At 38.0% G+C, this 25386-nt stretch overlaps 1 protein-coding gene across 1 annotated transcript in view; it reads right to left on the reverse strand.

Moving 5' to 3' along the window:
• Window positions 1-25386, reverse strand: part of ABCB4 (ATP binding cassette subfamily B member 4) — a 76460-nt gene that overhangs the window by 35691 nt on the left and 15383 nt on the right. The window contains exons 6-14 of the mRNA XM_049641379.1: window positions 24136-24307; window positions 22757-22881; window positions 19675-19846; window positions 17075-17188; window positions 15874-15984; window positions 15532-15657; window positions 12165-12368; window positions 11634-11804; window positions 3605-3766 (exon numbers count right to left, since the gene is read on the reverse strand). Of these exons, the coding sequence (XP_049497336.1) occupies window positions 3605-3766; window positions 11634-11804; window positions 12165-12368; window positions 15532-15657; window positions 15874-15984; window positions 17075-17188; window positions 19675-19846; window positions 22757-22881; window positions 24136-24307 (1357 nt within the window). The remainder of the gene's footprint in view (window positions 1-3604; window positions 3767-11633; window positions 11805-12164; window positions 12369-15531; window positions 15658-15873; window positions 15985-17074; window positions 17189-19674; window positions 19847-22756; window positions 22882-24135; window positions 24308-25386) is intronic.

Consider the following 25386-nt stretch of genomic DNA (forward strand, 5'->3'; position numbering starts at 1 on the left):
CACCTCTTTTGAGGATCTAAGGTGTCTTCACAGGCAAAACCGCACAGCCTTAGTACCCATTAATACAATGAAAACTAAAACTGAATTAAAGGAACATTATTCATATTTTTTAAACTAGGGAAATGATAAAGACCCTGTGATGGCTAGGACATATAAAGAGAGGCAGTTAGTAAAATTTACTCCCGTTCTGTTGGAAAACATTCTCTGGCAAATTGTGGCAAGAGGTATAATACTTTCTATCATTTCATTTGGTATTTTTACTTTGAGGACTTTTAAATTTCAGCAACTATTATTTATCATGCATCTATTTTGTGTTGAGTGCTTCTTTTTAAATTTTTTTTTTACATTTATTTATTTTTTGATAGACATAGAGAAACAGAGCACAAGTTGGGGAGGGGCAGAGAGAGAAGGAGACACAGAATCTGAAGCAGGCTCCAGTCTCCGAGCTGTCAGCACAGAGCCTGATGCGGGGCTCAAACCCACAAACCTTAAGATCATGACCTGAACCAAAGTGGGATGCTTAACCGACTGAGCCACCCAGGCACCCCCTGAGTGCTTCTTTTTAAAAAACTACAGTTTTATTGAAACAATTCGCATACCATAAGAGCAACTCTTTTGAAGTTGTTGTTTTTGTTGTTGTTGTTGTTGTTTAGTATAATCAGTTGCTTATTTCTTAACCTTATAACAAACTTGCATGGTAGATTTAGTACTTTTTAAGTGTTTATTTATTTTGAGAAAGAGAGACAGAGAAAAACAAAGAGCATGAGTAAGTGGGGGAGGGGCATAGAGGGAGAGGGGGGGAGAGAGAGAGAGAGAGAGAGAGAGAGAGAGAGAGAGAGACAGAAAGAGAGAATCCCAAGCAGGCTCCTTTCCATCAGCACAGAGCTCCATGCAGGGCTTGATTTCTTGAACCATGAGATCATGACCTTTGCCAAAATCAAGAGTCGGATGCTTAACTGACTAAGCCACTCAGGTGCCCCAGAGTTAGTATTTTATTTAAAAAAAAAAAATTTTTTTTTAACGTTTTATTTATTTTTGAGACAGAGAGAGACAGAGCATGAACGGGGGAGGGGCAGAGAGAGAGGGAGACACAGAATCGGAAGCAGGCTCCAGGCTCTGAGCCATCAGGCCAGAGCCCAACGCAGGGCTCGAACTCACGGACCGCAAGATCGTGACCTGAGCCGAAGTCGGACGCTCAACCACTGAGCCACCCAGGCGCCCCTAGAGTTAGTATTTTAAATGTGGAAACTGAGGCTCAGAGAAGTTACTTGTCAAAAGGTAAAGCCAATTTTTGACTTAACATTTTTAGTACCATGTTTCCAAGGGACAGTATAGGTATCCCCTTTTTGAACATCAGCATTATGCTACTTCATTTTTATGAAAGATCTACATTAGTACCTGTTGACGCTAGCAAAAAGAAATATGAAGAGAATTTTTGCTCCTATGAAGAAAGATGAAAAGTGAAAATAGCAATCAGCATTTGTTTCATAGCCGCTGCCAGAGAGGCTGTGCCCCTGGGCATGGACAGCGGCCCCGCCAAGCTCTTTCCCCGGAACTACACTCAGCATTTCAGCAACAAGCCGCCAGAGCTTTTTTTAAAATTAATCAATTAATTTATTTTAATATGAAATTTATTGTCAAATTGGCTTCCATACAATACCCAGTGTTCGTCCCAACAGGTGCCCTCCTCAATATCCATTGCCTACCCTCTCCTCCCTCCCACCTGTCATCAACCCTCAGTTATTTTTATTCTCAGTTTTTAAGAATCTCTTATGGTTTGGCTCCCTCCCTCTCTTTTTATTTTTCCTTCCTCTCCCCCATGGTCTTCTGTTAAGTTTCTCAGGATCCACATAAGAGTGAAAACATATGGTATCTGTCTTTCTTTGTATCACTTATTTCATTTAGCATAACACTCTCCAGTTCCATCCATGTTGCTACAAAGGGCCATATTTCATTCTTTCTCATTGCCACAAAGTATTCCATTGCGTATATAAACCACAATTTCTTTATCTATTCATCAGTTGATGGACATTTAGGCTCTTTTCATAATTTGGCTATTGTTGAAAGTGCTGTTATAAACATTGGGGTACAAGTGCCCCTATTCATCAGCATTCCTGTATCCCTTGGGTAAATTCCTAGCAGTGCTATTGCTGGGTCATAGGGTAGATCTATTTTTAATTTTTTGAGGAACCTCCACACTGTTTTCCAGAGTGGCTGCACCAGTTTGCAGTCCCACCAACAGTGCAAGAGGGTTCCCATTTCTCCACATCCTCTCCAGCATCTATAGTCTCTTGATTTGTTCATTTTAGCCACTCTGACTGCGGTCAGAGCTTTGAACTGTATCTGCGAGCATCTGTGCTGTATCTTGATTTCTTCTGTGCATCTGTTAGCAAGGTATATCCTAAGGTATCAGAAAAGCCTAAGACAGGTTAATTTGGAGGGTCTGGGAATGCTCAAAATTTTTTCTATGTAAATTAATGCTAATTGCTTCTTTGCTTTATGCCATTTTTTAAAAATGTTTATTTATTTTTGAGAGAGAGAGGGAGAGACACACACAGAGTGCAAGCAGGGGAGGGGCAGAGAGGGAGACACACAATCCACAGCAGGCTTTAGACTCTGAGCTGTCAGCACAGACCCCAATGCAGGGCCCAAATTCATGAGCCACAAGATCATGACCCAAGTTGAAGTCAGATGCTTAACCAACTGAGCCACCTAGGTGCCCCAAGCTTTACGCCATTTTGGCTTATGAAAGGTTTCATAGGAACACTCTACTTTTGGATAGAGGAAGAAACATGTATTTAGAATAGAGAAATACTGGAAATAAACCAAGTATTCAACTTTAGAAAAATGACTAAGCAATTTATTACATATTAATGTAATGAATGGACTGCCGAGCACCCATTAAAATGTTAGGATCCAGATGATCTGTATCTGAAATGTTAATGGAAAAGAAAAACAACAAAAAAGTCCATGACCATACTAATTACAGTTATATTTATAGAAGTATATACATTTGCTTTGATCTAAGAATCATGTTTATAGAAAAATACTTATAGGTTATTTATTTTGCAAAGTGCACAAGTGAACACAATACAAGGTTAATACAAACCAATAATTATCAATATTACCTGTTTTAGGAGCTACAGCGCATGATTTTTTTACAAAGAAGACAAAACTATTCACTTCCTAGAGTCATGAATCTTGCTGTCGGTTTTGTTAGGATCTTCTAGGAAGCGTTTCAAAATCACAAAGGCCCTCCTCCCACCATTAGAGATCCTGGCATTGCCCCTCACTCCTACCACTTCTCCGATGGTCCCTAATCTTACGGTGGAAAAGACCTGCAAGTTTGAACACATTCCCCAGGCAACTAAGGATCTCTGTCCTGAAGAATAAATGCAAAATGTTTTTGACATTTTTCTCCTCCCTCACCTTTCTCTCTTCCAGGCAGGATTCTCTCGCTGATTCTGAATTGAAGTCTCAGATGCACATTTTAGGTATCTTCCTGAAGTTTTATATTTCTCAGCACGTCATTAGCTGCCCAATATTTTACTAATATAAAGAATACTATATTGAGAAGCAAAAACATATCCTGGGGAACACATACCTGCATGTTAACAAGCTTGAAGTACACCCCTTCCTTCTTCATCAGCTCCCCGTGGCTTCCTTGCTCCACAATGACACCATCCTCAAAGCCGGCGATGACATCTGCATTTCGGATTGTAGACAGTCGATGGGCTATCACAATGGTGGTCCGGCCTTCTCTGGCCTAAAAGGGAGAAGGACAGATGTGGTGTGGCAGGGTCACACTGTTGATATACTGTCAGTAGCACACACAGTCAAGCATTTGGATGCCTGTGTTTGCGGTGGATGAGAATAGCTTACCCAGTGTGATTAGGGTTCACAGGCATCCTTATCTATGAAAGGTCACAGGAACACTTGAGTTCTGGACCAGAAAGGAGGCCAACCCTTCCAGTATAAGGATGGATAATTCTGCAAGCTCACTGTGCAGGCTTACCCATGCAAAACAAGAAAAGGCGTGACCTTTCTCAAGTGTTTTTACACTTGTCTGGGGAGCCTATCTTGCCAGTTATATGGTACGCTAGCTCTTTAGCAGCAATATGTTGGAATTATTGTCAAATGCAGCCTTCTCCGGGGTTCTTCTCTAGGGTTTCTTCTGAAGTGCCTGATTTCAATTGTAATTCTGATGGGCTCCATGCAGGCAGTTTAGGTGAAAATGTAGTTCGAGATGAGGACAGTTTAAATTATAGTTCAAAGACCATCTGCATCACTATCTCCAGAGTGGGACCCATAACTGCTTTTTAACAAGTGCCCCCATCTAGCCCCAAGCTAAAATCTACAAATCACCCCGGTAGGTAGTTCAGTGAACTCACATGTTGGCTTGGTGGGTTTATCAGTGGGCATTTAAATCCTGGAAAATGCTCATCAAATTATTCATGTTATGTCATTAATAAAGGTTATTATTTTTGATTCTCTTTAATTCTATTAAGATAACAGCTTCTTACGACCATTTCTATTCTGAGGCAATAAAACCACATCATTAGGATGGTTATTGGAGTCCAGCTTAATTCACCTAAGTAGTTAAAAATACAAATTAAAACGACAGCCTAGATTCATAATAATCAAAAAGTGGGAGTAATCCATGTGTTCATCAGTTGATCGAAGGATAAACACAATGAAGTACATTCATACAATGGAATATTATTGGGCCATAAAAAGGAAAGACATTCTGATGCATGTTTGAGTATGGATGCACTTTGAAAACATTATGCTAATATCAATTATAGCCAAACTATGGAGAGAGCCCAAGTCTCCATTGACTGATGAATGGATAAAGAAGATGTGGTGAATACATATAATGGAATATTACTCAACCATCAAAAAGAATAAAATCTTGCCATTTGCAATGACATGCATAGAGCTAAGTGCATTATGCTAAGTGAAGTAAGTCAATCAGAAAAAGAAAAATACCATTTGATTTTACTCATATGTGGAATTTAGGAAACAAAACAGATGAACATATGGGAAGAGAAAAAAAGAAAAAAAGAGAGGGAAGCAAGTCGTAAGAGGCTTTTAATGATTCAGAACAAACTGAGGTTGATGAAGGGAGGTGGGTAGGGAATGGGACAAATGGGTGATAGGTATTAAGGAGGGCACTTGTTGTGACGAGCACTGGGTATTGTATGTAAGTGAGGAATCACTAAATTCTACTACTGAAGCCAATATTACACTACATGTTAACTAACTAGAATTTAAATAAAAATTAGGGAAAAGAAAGAAAACATTACGCTAAATGAATGAAACCAGTCACAAAAGACTAGGCATTGTATGATTCCATTTATATGAAAAATCAAACTTAGGCAAACCCATAGAGACAGAAAGTAGATTAGTGGTTGCCAAGGGCTGGGGTGAGTATGGAGTGGAGAGTGACTGCTAATGGGTACAAGGTTTCCTATGGGGATGATGAAAATCTTCAGCAATTAGATAATGGTGATGGTTGCAAAATGTAGTGAATATGTTAAAAACCACTGAGTTGTACATTTCAAAAGGGAGAACCTCATCGTATATGAATTATATCTCAATTTAAAAAAAGAGCAGCCATGAAAATTCTGGAAAAGAAGTTAGTGAGAGGGAAATACCTCCACCAAATATTACACCATTAAAAGCTATAGCAATTAAATTAGTAAAATCCAGGGGACAGTATCACATGAATAGGCAACTTGATCAATAAAACAAAATAGAGGGTCCAGAAATAGACATAAAACATTTAAGAATTAATGTCTGATAAATATGGCATTGTCTATCAGAAGGGGAAAGGTGGAATATACAAAAAAAATGGTATTGAGCCATATGTGTAGGCTCCTGGAAAAAAAAAAGGGGGGTCTTTCTCCTTCTGTCCTTACACTAAAATAACCACCTTCAACTGTGTTTAAATAAGTATAAAAGAGTTAAACCATAGGAAAAGACAGAGACTAGAGCATTGCTCTACTGGACATTTAAGACTGTCTGATTTTTAGTACATAGGCCCCAAAGAGGCATTCAAAAATACTTACTGATGTGGAAGTTGCATGGCTCAGTCCATGTGTGACAAGGCGCATAGGAAATAACTTGATCAGTCTAATCATATTCATGATACTAAAAATAGTGATGTGTAAATTGCTAACAGTGATTATGTTAACATTATGATAATAATAGGTTGATACTATGTCAACACTAAAAAAAAAAAAAAACCCAGAGGAGTTACAAACAGACTTGTGAGTAAATGATTGGTGTGCAAGAGAAACCAAGGATATGTTGGTGAATTTAAAAGTAACTGTCACCCTTGACCAAAAAATCTTGGCCAGAATAGAGATTTGACATAAAGAGATTTCTTTTCAGAGTTATCAGATGTTCCAATGATGAAAAAACACTGGCAAATAAATATCCAAGATTCAAGGACACCAACTATTAAGAAATTTGGACCTTCTGCTAATTTTGGATGTGCAGGGATGAAAGGCAGGCCCAAACAAAGGGAGTACTGATCCATTAACCTTTCTGGAACTTCTGAGGAAAAAAAAGAGGGGGGGGAGGTATATAAAATGAAACCTTTGGAGTCATTTGATAAAAATCACATGAAAGCTATTTTTTATTTTTCTCTTGCCCCTCCAGTATGGTAACACTGTGAGTAGGAGAGTCATGTAGGTATAAAATCTTGTGGTTATTGACTTTCTTTAAAAAAATCAAAATAATAAATCTACATTTGTATTCTTTAAGATCTTATATTGAAGAACCTGTTGTATGTTTTGATAAAGAGTCATTATCTATTGAGTCAAAAGCTGATGTCATTAAATTCTTTTTACGTAGTCATGTATGATTTCAATGAGCTGGATCACAGTAATCAATTCAGTAAATATTTATTTAGGGTCTACTATGTGCAAGGCAGCGATTGTTAAAAAGATATAAACATAGGTGTGCCCGGCTGGCTCAGTTGGTAGAGCATGTGATTCTTGATCTCAGGGTCCTGAGTTCAAGCCTGGGATAGAGTGCACTTTAAAAAAAAGATATAAACATGAACCATTCAGTAATTCTGCTTCTTAGAGAATTTATTCTTTCCAGGAAAGAGAAGGCATATAAATAAATAACTAAATAAATAACTACAGTCAGGTGGTGCCACACATGAGGTACTGATAAATGTAGAAACGATCCACAAGAGGAAAATATTCTTACAGGATAGGTAATCAGGAAAGAATAACAATAGATGAAATAGTGCTATATCCTTACGCTCCTCAGAGGAAAGATAATGAACTGCAAAATTCAATTTTTCATTGTTAAAATGTAGTTTATACCTTAGGATTACTGGCCCAACTGACTGACTTGTAACATTGAGGGGAGTGCAGTGATAAAAGATTTCCCTTTTAAAGATACAATTTATTGTCTGCAAAATATATTAGCTTAGTAATTTTGCAAAATATGGAGTTGATTACGTAGATTATAAACTATTCATGGCAACTATGGTACGTTAAACATGGCCACAAACACTTTGCAGGCATTCCCATCCAGAGGGGAAGTCTGTTTCTCCATCTCCTCAACTCCAGGCAGGTCTTGTGACTTGTTTTGACCAAATGAATATGAAGGAATTGATACTTGTGCAATTTCCAGAATCTGGACTTCAAAAGGCTTTACAGTTGTGTGTTTGCTACCTTGAAAACATAATAAAAGGAAATCTGTCTAATCTACTGGAAGATAAGAAGCCTCATGGGAAGAACTGAACTGCCTCAGCCAACAGCCATCACCAACTAACTGCCAGGCACAAGGGTGAGGCTATCTTGAATGTTCCAGTCCAGCTGACTCTGAGTTGGAAGTAGCTGCCTGAGGGAGACTAAGCAAACCAAAAGAGGAACCACACCAGCCACCTCACTAAGTTTTGGCTTAAAACAACTGATGCAGAAATACTGTTAGTAACAGGGCGCCTGGGTGGCTCAGTTGATTAAATGTCCGCTTTGGCTCAGGTCATGATCTTGCAGCTTGGTTCGAGCCCCGCATCAGGCTCTGTGCTGACCACTCAGAGCCTGGAGTCTGTTTCAGATTCTGTGTCTCCCTTTCTCTCTGTTCCTCCCCCACTCATGCGTGTGTGCGTGCATGCTCTCTCTTTCTCTCTCTCTCAAAAATAAATTTAAAAAAAACATTAAAAAAAAAAAAAAGAAATACTATTAGTAAAGACTAGGAAAAAAGTAAGGGAAATGGTATTGGAGCCTGGAAAGAGGGTTACCTGCATTATGCAACGTTGCAATAATTGCTTAAGAATGTTTCCTGCAGTCACTTGGAAGAAAGTTATTTTATCTACTGAACTTGTACATCTAGTTTCCAGAGATCTCTAAATAGAATGTTGAAAGTGCCAACTGGATTCCAATAGCTGTATTTTATAAGGTATGGAAAGAGAAAGGTGAGCTAAAGAAAGAGCTATTTGGTTTGCAAGGTGAATTTAGAGGAAACATAGAAGACCCAGTACCTGCTTGGTTGGAAAGTGTATCGTTAACCATCTAGGGAAATGAAGCCAAAGATCAAATCAGTGTGTAAGATTTTTTGTTAAAATCTCTGAAAGATTTAAGGTACAGTCTAGTACACACCTGCATCTACATAAAAGGGTTTCTAAGACTCTTAAGTAAGGGTTTTCTCATGGCAGCTTCACACACAGCCCAAAGTAGAGGGAAGTTTATTTTTGAAAAAAAAAAATTATAGATGTGGCTTTGGAGGCTTGAGTGAACCATAGCCAGATTCCAAGTAAACTAAGGTTTTAAGAGAATTCATCAGCTTGGACTGAAAGAGACTGAGAAAATTCAAAATATGAAGAGGCCTGTAGGTCCCAAATTTCTATATGCAGAAAGCATACTGAGAAAGCTAATCAGAGGCAGACACAGGCCATTTCTTACTGAAAAGGAAAGACTTCTCAGAGGGAGGATCTAAGAGCTCAGAATGTTCCACTACTGGGGATAGAACTGGGCCTTAATCAAGGACCGCTCCTTTTCCCTGGAGCAGCGGGGTATTTGGCTACATGCACCTGACTGCATTCAGAATTGTATGGACCAGTAACTGCTATGTGCTTCCTGTTCTAATTTTTGAACAAGAGTGATTACCATTATCCTATCCCTGAATCAACAGTACATGTTGGGTGTATCTGTGGAAGAAACTTGTCTCTTTCAGTCCCAGATCTCTGGATCAAGATGAGGTTTACGTGAAGAACTCATCCATATCTGGACCACATACAGGTCTTCAGATACTAGACTTTGAACCTGAGCTCATATCTGCATGAAAATTTTGAGGGTATTGGGAAGAGGTGAATTTATTTTGCACATGGGAGAAATATAAATAATTGTGAGAGAGGGTGTGCTGTGGAAGATTTAATATAGTCAAATTTTCTTTACAGCTCACCCATTAAGAAGTGGAATCTATTTCCTCCTTCAGTCTGGGGCTGCCTTGTGAATTGCTGTGACCAACAGAATATGATGCCAATGACACTGTGTAAGTCCAGGAGGCTAAGCCTCTAGATGTCTTCTGGTTTCTGCCTCTGGGTACAGTGTCCTGAAAACGCCATGTAAGGTAGTCAGGCTAGCCTACTGCGTGAGTATTAGTATGAGTATGAGAAGTCAGAGGAGATGCCCAGCCGACAGCCACCATGTGAGTAAGACCGTCTTGGACTGTTTTAGCTAAGTCAACCTTTCAGGTAAATGCAATCATATGCTCAGGTGAAAACAGCAGGTCTAGCCAGCCAATCCACACAACTACTGTTTTAGGTATGAATTTGGGATGGTTTGTTATGCAGCAATAGGGCACCAATTCAGCAGTTACCTAAGTTAATAATAATCATGGTAATGGTAGTCACCGTAATAATAGCATCAGCTAACATAACCAAGTGTTTCCCATGTGCAAGACATGTGCTAATAGCTTTACATGTAGTACTCATTTAATCTTTTCAATCATCCTATGACATTATTTCTCCCCCCCCTCCCTAATTAAGTCTGCAGTAAATCAGGCTTAGAGATGTTAGTTAATTTGCCCAAGGTCATGCAGCTAGAAAAGGAACAGAGCCAGGACTCCACCCTCAGCCTGTCTAGCACCAAAGCCTGTGCTCTTAACAGCCCCCCCACCCAAAGTTGCTAATGGCTTTTCTTGAGGATTTAAAAAAATTATGAGTGATTTATCAGCTATTTTTAAAACCGAAAAGTTTATCAACTGGGGAGTGTGGGTCATAATCCTAGAGAATACAAACTGCTAAAATTGATGAAGTAACTTGTCCAACTATGAATTAAAACCTGCAAGACTACAATTTTTCTGAAATTATCCATATCACAAAAAAATAACATGTCCAATAATTGTGTTCTTTTAGCACAGAAAGTGCTAATATATTGAATGCTTATATCCTAGAAAGTATTGGGACCTGGGCTCTAGGGCTGAATGGGACTTTTTGCCCCATAAATACCTTTCTTATCCTACCTGACTTCTCCTGAAAAAGTCCATGTCAACAGATAAATGCCATTTTAAGTTAATTTTTGTTTTAATATATGCATTAAAAAAATAATTTCCTGCTTTAAGTCATGCCTGATTAACCAACCAAATACTAGTTTCCTATGTATACATTTCGATTCCTCAATATTGAGACTTAACATACATGAAAGCAATATAATTCAGTGTAAGAATTTGTGAGGAACAATTATAATCTCATTAATCATCATTAGATTAAATTATATGAGATAAGCCAAAAGATTAATCTGATAAACTGGGAAGCATTGATTAACACGGTTTATAGCACACACAGTGTTTACTTAGGATTCAGGTAGAAATTTTCCTGAGAAAATAAGATACATACAGCTTGTCTCTAAAGTTGCAAGAGGTAGTTTGGATAGTAGCTGTGCAGTAACTTGCACATTTGATTATTAAACTTTCTCAAGCCAAATATATTTGCGATGTTTATGTTTTTGAAACCCATTTATAAGGTGTCATCTGACTCTGGTTATTATACTGTGTTGTTAGTACAGATGATATCAGCATTGATCACAGGAGTGTCCCAACATAAGGTTCTTCCTGTGAAGCTTCCGCTTTTAAAAACGGTAGTGAGAGATTTAGAAATACCTGAGCTGGGCACATGAGCTCAGCATCCTTAAAATGCATTGCTTCTTTATGTGCTTAGACAAACACACAAATTGAACTTTATTTCCTTTTGCCTTCCTTTTGCCTTCCTGAATAAAGATAATGTTACTGCCTACAAAACAAGGCAAGTATTTTGAGCTGTTTTTCAGCTGGACCAGCATCTAGATAACAAGATTTTTCTCTGCACATTTTAACACAACTACTTTCTGATCAAAGCAACAGCCTATGTGCAGGAAGTAAATGAAGCTACGTGGCTCGCTGCATAGACCTGGATTTGGGCTCTGTGCACTTCAGTCAAAGCACACCAGTTAATGGGCCATCTACTCCCTCTGCAATGTGACTTGACAGAAAAGGGAAATCAATAAAGCCCCAGGAGAGAGCTTCACTTGCTTTTATGTTTATGTTTTTCAATCTAGACTCACAAAGCACTGGCAAGAATTTCCAATAAAGCTTCAGTTTGCCGGTCCTTCAGGTGTTCAGGGTTGACTGACCTTATCCAGGGCCGTCTGAACCTCTGCTTCACTTTCGGTGTCCAAGGCTGATGTGGCCTCGTCCAGCAGGAGGATCTTGGGGTTGCGAACCAGGGCCCGAGCGATGGCGATTCTCTGTTTCTGTCCACCGCTCAGTTGGGCCCCCCTCTCTCCAACCAGGGTTTCAAATTTCTACAACAGAAAACATGGAGGAGTTCCTGATGTATTTTAAATAGAAAAAGCTATGGAGTCTAAAATTCATCAAGGCAACACGGAGCTTCATTTCGACTATTGTAATGAGTCCTAAATTACAATAAAATCAATGAATACTGAATTCTAAAAAACTACTTACATATACTCTGTATAAAATTTTACAGGATTTATGTACCAGACTGTCCATATACTCCCAAGTGAATAATTTAAGGGATTTTCCTAAACAAAGTTGGACAACCTTGCATCTCAAACATTATTAGCTTAAACTTTGAAGAAAGAACTCAGACACATGAAGTCAAATTCTAATTTCAAGGGCAACTGCATTAACAAAGTCTTTACCTGTGGTAGTTTCATGATAAACTCATAAGCGTTGGCTTCTTTAACAGCTTTCTTTATCTCATCCATGGTGACATTTCCACGGCCATAACGAATATTTTCAGCAATTGTGGTAGAAAATAGCACTGGCTCCTGACTCACCACTCCAATTATTTCCCTGAGATACCTTACATTAAAGGTCCTAATATCCTGCCCATCTATGTTAATCTGAAAGACAGAAATATTTCCATTAAATATTTTAAATCCATCTGACATCCAAAGCATCAAGACTCTTTAATTTGTTACAAAAAGTCTTAGCTAACATTTAACTTATTTACCTTATTGTGGTGGTTAAAAATGGTTATAAATGAGAATTAGAAATAAACAGCAATGTGCAAAAATAAAAATAAAAAGTATACTTACTGGGGTGCCTGGGTAGCTCAGTTGGTTGAGTGTCTGATTTTGGCTCAGGTCATGATCTGAATTCGAGCCTCGTGTCGGGCTTTGTGCTGACAGCTCAGAGCCTGGAGCCTGCTTTGGATTCTGTCTCCCTCTTTCTCTGCCCCTCCCCTGCTCATGCTCTCTCTGTCTCTCTCTGTCTCTCTCTCTCTCAAAACTAAATAAACATTTAAAAAAGTATATTTGTTATCTTACACATACAGTTTTTTCACGGATGGATTATTCTCCATAAGCAATAATAGGTTATAGATTTTTGGCATACTATTATTTTTTGCTTACCGCTATTTAAATTTGATTAAAATGTCCACTTACTTACTTAGTGTACATATCATTTTCATGGTATTATGATCTTTTACAATATGTAATATACCATAATTTACTGCATTTCCCACCTGCTGGACATTTGGCTTCTTTTAAGGAACACTGAAGAATCACTGGAGAAGTAGAGAGTTACCAGGCTAAAGAGTATGATTTATTTTTTTTCTCTGATAACAATTACTTACCTGTGCAATGACTGGTATATGTTGGGTATTTATTATTTGCTGAGTAAAGGTTGCATAAGCAACACTCTAAAAAGAATTTAATAATTTACAGTGCCAGCACTGTATCTGTTTTTTTTTTTCTTTTACAATTTACTACCTCTGAGTTTTATCATTTTGCTTTTTTTTTGAATTAATAAGTGCAAGCTGGTACCTTATAATTGCTTTGTTTCATATTTATTTATAAATGAACATATCTTGAAACTTTTTACAAATGCATAATTATATTTATTCTCAAAGATTTTCATGTTCATATCCTACCATAGATCCAAATTTCTCAAATATTAAATATAATAGTTTTATCATATATAAATCATAGTTCTATGTATTGCTTTCTTTTATTGAAGCTTTACTGATTTTTTTACTGAAGAGAAATTTAAGGAAAAATTAAATGAAAACTATACCACTGGACATTTATTATTTGAGTAGTAAGAAAATTGTTAAATCATGATGTAAACAGTGAATATCTCTGAGTTATAAAATTTCTGAAGTTTTTTTCCTGTTGACATGTATATTTAAAGTTTATATATTACTCCAATAATTATTTTATTTTATTTTATTTTTTATTTAAAATTTTTAAAATTTTAACTTGGGTCTACATCCAACATGGGGCATGAACTCATGACACCGAGATCAAAAGTCTCATGCTCCTCAGGCTGAGCCAGCCAGATGCCCCTATTCCAATAATAATTTCAAAGATAAGATATTTTCAAATGTGTATTTTTAATGGTTAGTATTTTACTAGGTTGTTTTAAAATTTTTTTTAATGTTTTTATTTTTGACAGAGAGAGAGAGAGACAGAGCATGAGCGGGGGAGGGGCAGAGAGAGAGGGAGACATAAATTCCAAAGCAGGCTCCAGGCTCTGAGCTGTCAGCACAGAGCCCGACACATGGCTCAAATTCACAGACCACGAGATCATGATTTACTAGGTTGTTTTTAAAAAATAAAGAAAAATATTTACACTTGAGCCAATTCAGAGTTAGCTTTAGCAAATGAGGAAAGGATTATGTTCCTCCTTAGTAATATCAGATTTTTCCAAAATGTGTATTTTATTAAATTAATTAAATAAATAATTCATGAACCCTAAAACTCTGTACTCATTTCTGCCATCTCTATTCTATCTCAGCGCCTTTTAATGTTTTTTGTTTTTCTTTGTAACTTGTAATCTTCTGTTTTCGTAATTGTTGAATTATATTTCAGTATCAGGTAAACTCAATGTCCTCAGGGTGGTACAACTGAGGAAATTTGAATATGTACTGTGGGCTAGTGCTGCACTAAAATTAAATCTATTCATTTTGATAATTGTTTTGTGGTTATGTAAGAGAATGTCCTTCTTCTTAGAAAATATGTTCTGAAGTATTTAAGGGGCAAGGGACATGATGTCCTTAACTTAGTCTCAAAAGTTCAGAAAAAAATATATCTGTGGGGTGTGTGCGTGTGTGTGTGTATGTGTGTGTGCAGGCATGCATGTGCATGTATGTTATAGGCACGTGTGGACACAGAGAGAAGACAATAAAGTAAATGGGTCAAAATATCATTAGTAAATGTGGGTGAAGACTATGTCTTGCACCTTTTGTTGAAGTTTCAATTATATTTATTTATTTATTTATTTATTTATTAAGTTTATTTATTTATTTTGAAAGAGAGATAGAGAGAAAGAATGAGAGAGCATGAGGGGGGTAGGGGCAGAGAGAGAGGGAGGGAGAATTCCAAGCAGGCTCCACACTGTCAGCGGGGAGCCCAATGTGGGGACTGAACTCACAAATCACGAGATCATGACGCGAGCCAAAATCAAGAGTCGGACACTTAACTGCCTGAGCCACCCAGGTGCCCCTGAAGTTTCAATTATAAGAAAGTTTTTAACAGGTAAAAAATGTACCCTAGGTTATTAATGTCCCCCATGTCCCAGAAGACATTTTTTTAAGAGACAATCCCACTTTCCCCTGGAGATATTCCAACATTTAAGAAAACTCAACTATCTTTGGTGAATTTAATTACTGTCCTAATTTAATTAATTCTTGTGACATTGATTATCAGCTTGTCAAAAAATGCTGGATGAAATATTTTTGACCAAACCCCAAAATTCTTTGAAAACAACAGTCTCAGTGGCCTGGATGACTGTTTTCCAGTTGACTTAGTTGGTTATGAAGTGCTCAGTGAGAACAGAAGACAGGGTCATCTAGGTTCTTTGGCTTTTTATCATCTTGCATATTTTTGTTAAACCAGTCCAAATGTTTGAATGCATTGTCTAGATGCATTGCAAGTCTATAGCTTTTTTACTAAAATTGATTCACATGCCAACTGTTGCTAAAAACAAAACAAAACAAAACACTTTTGAAGGGCTAATTGGTACCCAGCTTTCACTTTGGAGAACTTGGTTCTTCCCACTTACCGTACCCTCATCAGGGTCATAGAGCCTCTGTATCAGCTGCACTGTCGTGCTTTTCCCACAGCCGCTGTTCCCAACCAGGGCCACCGTCTGCCCACTCTGAACCTTCAGGTTGAGGCCCTTCAAGATCTGTGAGGGAAAAGAGAGAAGAAGAATCATTTACAACAAAATCCTGAAAGGGGACTAATTTGATTCAGTTTTAAATTTGAAAAAAGTATCAAATAAGGGAATAAAACCCCAAAGGAAAAAGGATATAAATATCAAAATAATAGGGAGTTTAGGTCCTTTATAATGATGAAACAATCCATCTGAGTTAGGAATTCTTGTAAATATTGCTTACAATACCTTGACATTAGCTCGAGCTGGATAAGAAAAATGAACATCATTGAACTCCAAATTCCCTTTGACGCTGTCTGGTTTGTGTCCTCTCTCTGAAAAACTGTCAATTTTAGGACTCTAAATAAAACAAAATTCAATGACTATTCCATCATAGGACAAACAATTGCACTTTTAAGGAATATGGCTTAGCAAATTCCAAAAACAGGACCTGGAATGGCTCAGTTTCCTTCACATGAGACAGAACCCTAGTTGTAGATTTTGTGTGTGCATGTGTGCATGTGTGTGTGTGTTGTGTGTGTGTGGAAGGAAATATTCCTTCTCAGAAAATAGACATTTTCTGAAAAGTACAGAGGGGCATATTAATTCGATTTCTTATAATATCTTGCTTTAAGCTTTTGGCATATATTCATACATTTTTGAAATGGTCAGAGATGCATGCTTATACACCTGTGATAACAAGACATATTATAATTGATAGAGCCAGGTATTTTAGCTTGTTCTGAAAATGAGCTTATTCCTAAACAACACATGCCATGGATTTGGGTTGTGAAGACTGAAAAGTTGGTTGGGGCCAAGTTATTTAGGAGCATTGTAAACTGCAAGTATATTCAGAAGCCACGCAGTTTTCTCATGACTTAGGACAATGACACAGAAGGAACTGCTTGAATTAAAGGGCCAAATTTCATTAGCGACTTTGCATTTTATCCGCAGAAATGCAGCAACATGTTTTAATATGTGAAAATTGTATTGTTTATTTCACTGCAGCTGGTAAAACTCATTCAATATAGTGGGTTAAAAATCATTTGAATCATGCAGTGATTTTTTTCTTTGAAGGGGGCAACCCACAGCAAAATACACGGCTAATTTTTCCACCCATTCTTCCTGCATATGAAAATCATAGTATTCTTGGTCTAGCTACACCCTGGAAGAGGAAAAGAGAAAACCTTGGAAGAGCAAACGTCTTTACTCTCAACTCTAATAATAAACATTAGTGCAGATGTACTTTTCCCAAATGAGGTCAGTGTTATTCTATTATTTTAAGACAAACTTTTAGAAATATTATTAATAAGAGGTACTTTGTTTCTCTCACTAAGAAAAGGTTCCTTATTTTCACATAATTAATGTTCACAGGATTTATAACCCAAAGCCAAATTTAAGCATGCAAGCCTCAAAATATGTTTTGACATGGAATGAATAAGTGACTCACATTATCTATAATATTGAAGATAGCATAGGCTGCCCCTCTTGCATTGGCAAAAGCATCAATACACGGAGCGGCCTGTCCAACACTGAAAGCTCCAACCAGAATTGAAAAGAAGACCTGAACAGGAGAATATGAGGAAAAGTTAGAAGCAAGCCCCATTCTGGTGCCCATTGTTACCTCAGATATGACTGAAACACATATTACACTAAGGATTGAGTTTAGTTTATCCTTTTAACATTTGGTTTTTTATTTAGCAAAAGGGCAAAATTTATAAGGTTAATATAGTATTCCGTCGCTCAATGGGCTTCTTCAACATCAAAAATATTTTTTTTGTCTAGCTTGCTGAACTATCTGTTGTTCTCCTGAAGTTACACAGAGTCAAAAAGATTTCTCAAACCTACTTCTTTGACTCTGAAGCTAATGCCACTAGAGGGAAACATTTCCCATCAGTATTGTTATTCAGTTCTTTGTGACTTTCTACACCTATACATGAAATTACACAGAATGTTCAAAATGAAACATGAAGGATTTTGGCCCCATGGAATTTCCTATTTTTAAAATAGCATTTTCCATATGTATTTTGATAAGATTTTTAATGAAAGAGTAACAGTTCACATATTATAAGCCACTAAATCACATCTGTGTGCACTAATTCCTTTACACAATCATTCTATACTATAGCAAACAAAATCTAACACATTTCCCTTTAAATTAATATAGAAGCACCAGGAATATAGCTTCAGGAATCCATATAATTAACATAACTAGGAAAACATAAATGTAGAGAAATTAGTCCTTTCTCTCTGGTCATGATGAAACATCTACACGTAGCTTGACTGTTCTCTGAAGACAGTAACAGTAACACTTCACATACCCAGAATTCAAATATCCCTCAAATATCTATCCACTATCTGCAGTACGAGTAAGCACCAGTAAGGAAGCAAAGAAGTCTCTACCAAAATAGATGTTATAAAGCTCATGCACCAGAGCTCCTGCCTTTTACAAAGAGGGTATTGCTGGGTTCTCTACATCATGACTATCATTCTCCAGCCCTGCTGGGAAGATATCACCATCCACATAGTACAAATGAGGAAACCAGGTCACAGAGGAGTCAGGATTCTGTCTCCTTCACAAAATTTAGCAAATGAGGAAGTGAAGAAGGTGGAGAGCTTATGAGCTGACCACCAGAAAGGAGACCAAAATGAGAAAGAATAGACTCCTCAATTATGAAAGCTCATTGAGCAAACAGCTCTCAATATCATTGGAAACTGAAGATATCACCCCAGAAAACATTTTCAAATGATTAATTTTTACTATGGCCCTCATTTTTCACCAAAGAGCCAAACTGTGTTCAGTATCCTCTGTTTAGAAACACAGGGAAGTGTAGGTTTTAAAAGGTTGCTATTTGACTGGTTACATGTTGTTTTGATCATCAATGACATGTAAAGATGGTCACAAAATATTGTTGGTTTATAAAAAATACTGCTGGTTATAAAAAAGGTTATGGAAAGATATGCATCATCCCAGTTTTGAAAGAAAAATACATACATACAGAATGATCTGGAGAATCTATACCAAAAGTTATCATTTAAAAAAATTTTTTAATGCTTATTTATTTTTGAGAGAGAGAGACAGAGCATGAGTGGGGGAGGGGCAGAGAGAGGGAGACAGAATCTGAAGCAGGCTCCAGGCTCTGAGCTGTCAGCACAGAGCCCGACACAGGGCTCAAACTCACAAACTGTGAGATCATGACTTGAGCCAAAGTTGGACGCTTAACTGATGAGCCACCCAGGTGCCCCCCAAAAGTTATCATTAAGTATATATGGATTAATAGATTATAAGCAACTGTAAGTAGTTCATAATTTTGAAAACTCTGTTTTCTAATCCTTTGTATAACTAATGTATGTTATTTTTAGAATCATAAAAGAAAGCTATGTTCATTCTGAGAAATAAAATGACTTTCCACCTTATATTTTGTATAGCCGATGTTTTATATTCTATAAATTTAGCATTATCTCATACTATGACCTATCTATAATAATATTTACTTTCTTTTTTAAAAAAATGTTTATTTTTATTTATTTTGAGAGACAGGGAGAGAGAGAACATGAGGGGCAGAGAGAGAGGGCAAGAGAGAATCCCAAGCAGGCCTCACGCTGCCAGCCCAGAGCCCTGACAACAAGCTCAATCCCACGATCCTAGGATCATGACCTGAGCCAAAATCAAGAGTCGGATGCTCAACAGACTGAGCCACCCAGGCGCCTCTGTTTACTTTCTTACATGATGAAACTCAATGGCACAGAGGATGCCTCCAATCCATATTTGTTCATTCATAAATGTATCCAATTTTTATTTCCTTTTATATGTTATATAGCTTTTCAATTGGTCTAAATACATGCCACTTTTTTGGCCCCAACTCATAATTGTGCCTTGTGTATCCTAGAAGGCCAGCTCTGCCCAAAGGACAGAGCAAAGTTTCACCAAAAGAAAAAAGCCTGTAATCATGGCTCATACTTCGAAAAGGAGGAGTATGAAAGGAAACAAAAGGTAGATGGATAAACAGTATTTTCGGTTTTTTCATCAATATTAGGAAAACTACTTACTGTCATTGCATTTCCAATAGTATATTCTTTTGCTATAACTAGAGTGGATCCATACCAGAAGGCCAGTGCATATGATGCATATATTAATAGGAAGGCAATGCCCATTGAAATGCTTGCTGAAATCGCCTTTTTAATTCCAATCTTTTTGGCATTTTGTAGATGTTTCTCATACCTACCAGAAAATGAGAGGCAAATGTTGTAACAAGAAAACAATCCACAATCAGAGCCATATTCACCTCCTATACAGTTGGAGGTTTAAGGAAGAAAGCCATCAAAGTAAGAAACTCTTGCTGGGACCCAGCTTCCTGGGAAGTGAACCAATTCAGGATCAGCCAGGACTAGAACCCATCTGAACCTTCTCTTTACTGGTGGTAACTCACCTCCCTTGGTCCCTACAGTCTCCTGTAGCTGTTCCAGTATTGAACGTCCCTCCGGGATATGGTAGAGCTTCACCTTCACCTTCATGGCCAGTATCACAAGCCAACGTTAAGGTGGAAGAAGAGAAACCAAGCCAAACAGGAATGGCATCAAAATGTAAATACCTTTCAGGATGCCGAAAATAGTTAGACTCTACACAACTCAATTTCTCTTCTCTAGGCAAGAGAAAAACCTCCCTCTACTGCCCCATTGCATGAGGGACAGGAATTTTACACTCTACAAGTACTTAAACTTGGGCCTTTGCTGTTTTGTTTTGTTTTGTTTTGTTTTGTTTTGTTTTGTTTGTTTTCTGGTCATGCTGATCTTCAACTGTCAAGCCAGGGAACAAGGTTATGAAGTGATCACTACTCATAGGATATGGGTTCTTACTGAATTTTTTTAGATTTTCATTACGCTTTCTGTAAAATGGAGTAAATAATGCCTACCGAGTAAGATAATTATGATACTGAAGAACAACATTAGAAAGTAGTTAACACAGTGCTGGTTCACAGTTGGCACAACCTAGTAATTCCTATTCCTGTTATTATTGCTATTATTGTTTAGAATTTAATCTCCTGAATATTGCTCATTCTATTACACTTTTGAGTAGCAATTAAAATTCATATTACTGGGGTACCTGGGTGGCTCCGTCAGTTAAGTGTCTGACTTCCACTCAGGTCATGATCTCACGGTTCGTGAGTTCAAGCCCTGCGTCGGTTCTGTGCTGACAGCTCCGAGCCTGGAGCCTGCTTTGGATTCTGTGTCTCCCTCTCTCTCTGCCCCTCCCCCTCCCCCAAAATTAACATCAATAAATAAGTAAAATTCATATTAGTGGCTTCTAGGATGTCATACAAAGGTACAAATGTCTACCATGGGTCTGTTAAATTATAATTTTTTTTACATCAATTTAAATTAAATCTACCTTTCCATGCTAGAAACAGCAAGTGTGTAAAATCTAATTTGGGCTTCCTAAAGTTAGGGGGAAAAACACAATGTATATAAAATGATACTGTAGAGAAAATATATAAAAATAGTGTGTTTCTAACAAAAAACAAATACCATTCTTTTTAGTTTAACCAAATGAGATATTGAGCATATCTTAGTTTTTTAAAAAATGTAGTTGCCACCAAAAAGTTTCTTTGTTTAATTACTTAAAGCAGCCCCCTTTCCAGCATGCTTTCCTCAGTCCCGGGCACTGCATTCATTTAGCAGAGCAGCGTCCCTGGGGAGACAGCCAGCATGCCACGTCCAGCACTGTGATGAGTCTCGTGTGGCTGGGCCCCAGGACCCAGGGAGATTCAGGCCAGCCCCGTGTGACCCCCAGGCTCTGGTGACAGTGGTGGATGTGCTGTAATTACCTTTGCTTAGGTGGCTTGCTTACTGCGGCTAATGGAGCGGTACTGATTACACTCACATCCTGAGGTCCGAGGGAGGGTTAGTGTGCTCTGTGTGGGCTATGTGTGCAGGAAGCAGCAGCAAGAGAGAAAAAGGAAGAGATTAGAGAAAGGAGCATCGCGGTTTTGAAGAGGGCTTAAGGAACAGAAAAATAGAAAACGAAAATGGAGGGGATTAGGGGAACTGTTGCTTTCAATGCTGGAGTATTTCCAGAGAATTTCTCTTTCAAAAAGTTGTAGGTATCAGGAGTCCCACAGAATGGCAAAAACAAACAAACAAAACAAACAAACAAAAAACACAGAATCATACTTTCACTGTATTAGGGAATGTTATTTAAAGAAAACTGGTTGGGGACATTAAAGTAAGGCAGCCTAGCCTTTATCAGTGGGCCTTGATCTGGCATTTTGGTTTTTGTATGTCAGGTTCCTTTAGAGCAGGGTTCTTGGCCTGGGATCCATGGTCAAGGAATTCGAATGTGGAAAAAATTATATAATTATTTTCACTGACCTATACCTGAAATTTAGCATTTCCTTGGATTATCAATGCAGGCAACAAACCCTGGTAGAATTAGCAGTAACTATGACTTTGTTGCCAGTAGAAATCCTGGATCAGTTTTATATCATGTTACAAGTGATACAAATATCTTGAAATAACTTTTACCTGTATTTTTCCTTCAGAGTTACAGTAGTTATTGAACCTATAGTTCGCTCTTATTAATATGTTACCAATGAAAGCACATATATACTATATCGTAATTTAAAAATATTTTGGGGGCGCCTGGGTGGCGCAGTCGGTTAAGCGTCCGACTTCAGCCGGGTCACGATCTCGCGGTCTGTGAGTTCGAGCCCCGCGTCGGGCTCTGGGCTGATGGCTCGGAGCCTGGAGCCTGTTTCCGATTCTGTGTCTCCCTCTCTCTCTGCCCCTTCCCTGCTCATGCTCTGTCTCTCTCTGTCTCAAAAATAAATAAAAACATTTAAAAAAAAATATTTTGAAAACTATACTTCATTATAATTGGTTTCCTTGGTAATCCTATCTATTTCTGTCTTAGGAGTTTAAAATCATTACTCTAAGAAGGGAGTCCATAGGCTTGATCAGACTGCCAAAGGGGTCCACGGAACATAAAATGGGTAAAAACCCTGCTTTAGGGGCTGACGTTAAACTGTATATTTTGTGGGGGAGGGATTAATACTAAGAAAAGGAAAGCAGCAAACACATACCACAGAAGAATGAGCAACAAAAAATATAAAAGCGGACAGAGAACCTTCCTGACCTGTCCAGCTCTTTGTTCTGGCCCCCAAATGCTATCACAGTCCTGATGGCCCCCAGAGCCTCCTCTGCCACAGCTCCTGCTTTCGCATATGCAGCCAGTTCTTTGTCACTAAATGCGGAGAGTATCTGGACAGAAGAGAAACATTCATGACTTTTGTATGGGGAGAAAAGTTAAAAGGCAGACTGTCAACTCTTCATTTTACTTTTTCTTTCCAAAGTCTCTCTATCCCTTCCTGAAAACTGAAGTCACTAAGTGAACGACATTCAGTGTACCAGATCCAATGGCTTCTCCACCCCCTACAAAGGCTAGATCTGACCCACCCTGGTGATCTGCTCCCCAAGAGTAGTCAGGAACAGAAAATCCACATATAATTCTCTAATACATTTTGAGGAATAATGTCACGTTCCATATCTACTATGGTTTTTTTTCTCTTCTAATTGCAAAATAAACTAAACTAAAATCTTAATGCTTTGGAAAATCACTATTCTTTCCTTTATTGTGTCATGATTTCTAATTACAGTAAAACCTTGATGTGTGAGCATAATTTGTTCTGGAAGCATGCTTATAATCCAAAGCACTCATATATCAAAGAATTTCAAGAACCATTGGCTCAATTGTGACCATGTGACATTCGGCATCACGGACTACTAATAGTGCAAGACATGACTCATTTATCAAGTTAAAATTTGTTAGAAATCTTTGCTCATCTTGTGGAACACTCGCAGAACAAGTTACTCACAATCCAAGGTTTTACCGTACTATGAACACAATACTTCCAGATCTACTCATGGGCATTCTAAGATGGCTAAACAAGACGCTGCAGGAGAAAGGTAAAGAAATAATCCAAATAAAAGGGATACAAGTAAGTTACTAGATAAATCATCAACCTCCAAAAGAGAGAAAGTTTTCAGAAAAATTTCTCAACTCTACAGTATTGTCTGAAGTAGAACAGGTTATACACATTTTATAGCAAGGCAAGACTGGCAGGGTGCCACTTAACCATCACAGGTAACACTTAAAAGTAAATAAACCCGAACTTTAATTTTCTTATATTCATGCAATGGTTTGGAAGAATGTTATGGTTTAAACTTATGTTTCCTTTATAAGGACATACCGTGTAAGTAGTTTAAACTGCTATGCCTGATGATTTACCCAAAGCAATAAGAGCAGTGAGAAAAATCTGTGAGGTAATAACTGACATTTTAAATCACATCAGAAATAAGTTTCTTCATTACAGCATTAACAACATGCTTCTTATTGTGGTTTCAACCGACATGGAACACAGATCTGCACAACTGCAAGAACCAGAGTCCTGCATATTAAAAATAGCTCTTGTATGTGTGGCCTGACACACGTGAAAACGCCCCGGTTTCACACACCTTTGCCCAGACAGCTGCAGAGAGTCCCAGGATAGGGCTGATGGCCATTATCACGAGGGTGAGCTTCCATCCTCTAATGAACCCTACTATGAATCCTGCAAAAAACGTGGCTACTGCTTGAAAGAACATTCCAACCTTGTCACCAATTCCTTCACTGATTTTGGAGATGTCACTAAAAAAGATCACACTAAGTGGTTACAGGCAGGAGATCTTCGGCTGGAAAGCTGAAGTAGACATCTAACAAACACACAGACAGGTAAAACTTGTTCATGCTACAGCAAGCCGCTTTCACAGTTTTAGCCTCTTGAACGATATTTTTCCTCACCTAACTACTGCACAAAGGAAGAGTTTCAGGATCAGTTCGTGCCTCTAAGAAGTTAGTATCATTAAAGTTAATACTACGGAATGAGTTAATCCTGTCTGAGAAGGATTAGCATTTTGAACATATGAGTCAACTTGTTTAAAAGCGGGAGTTAGGAAGGGCATCTCAACGGTAATTGGAAAGTGCCACTGGCTTCTACCCCGGGCCCGCTTCTGAACCCACTCTATTCTCCATACAGCAGCCAGTGTGATCCTTTGAAAACGCAAGTCTGAACATGTTACTCCTCAGACCAAAAGCTCCCAATGGCTGCCCATTTCACTCTGAGTCAAAGCACAAGGCCTTAGTGAGGTCGAACCAGGTCCTAAATGTCTTGACCTTCCCTCCTTTTTTACTTCATTTGCTCACTACACTTGTGCCAGGGCCTCCAGTAAGAAAAAGTTTACCATCTGTCTCCCTCTGCGGGAAAGTAAGCAACGATGACAGTGAGCTTAGTCTTGTTCACTGGTATAATCACGAACATCTAGAATAGTGCTTGGCACAAGTAGCCCCTCAAATACTCGTTGAATAAGTGAAGAGCCAACAATTAACTAAGAAAAGTCTCTCTGTGACTTCATTCACGCATTTACTTTTTCACTCAGTCATCTAAATTGAATGTATAACATCTGTCAGGCCCTGTGGTAAGCTCCACTGAGAGATAATATAAGATGAGAGCACATCTTCACATTAGCCTACCCTACCACTGAGGAGAACAAACTAACATAAGGAAAATGCATTGTGGCACAGGCTGTAAATGCTAGAAAGGGCTATCAGATGATCTAGTCCCAGTACGTATTAAACGCTTCATCTAGTAATTGTTTTAAATTTAAAATCTAACCATGACAAATGTTCACATAGTTAGTGGTTAATTTCATTATGAAAGTCTGACATTA

This window comes from Panthera uncia, chromosome A2, assembly GCF_023721935.1.
Source record: "Panthera uncia isolate 11264 chromosome A2, Puncia_PCG_1.0, whole genome shotgun sequence".
NCBI lineage: Eukaryota > Metazoa > Chordata > Mammalia > Carnivora > Felidae > Panthera > Panthera uncia.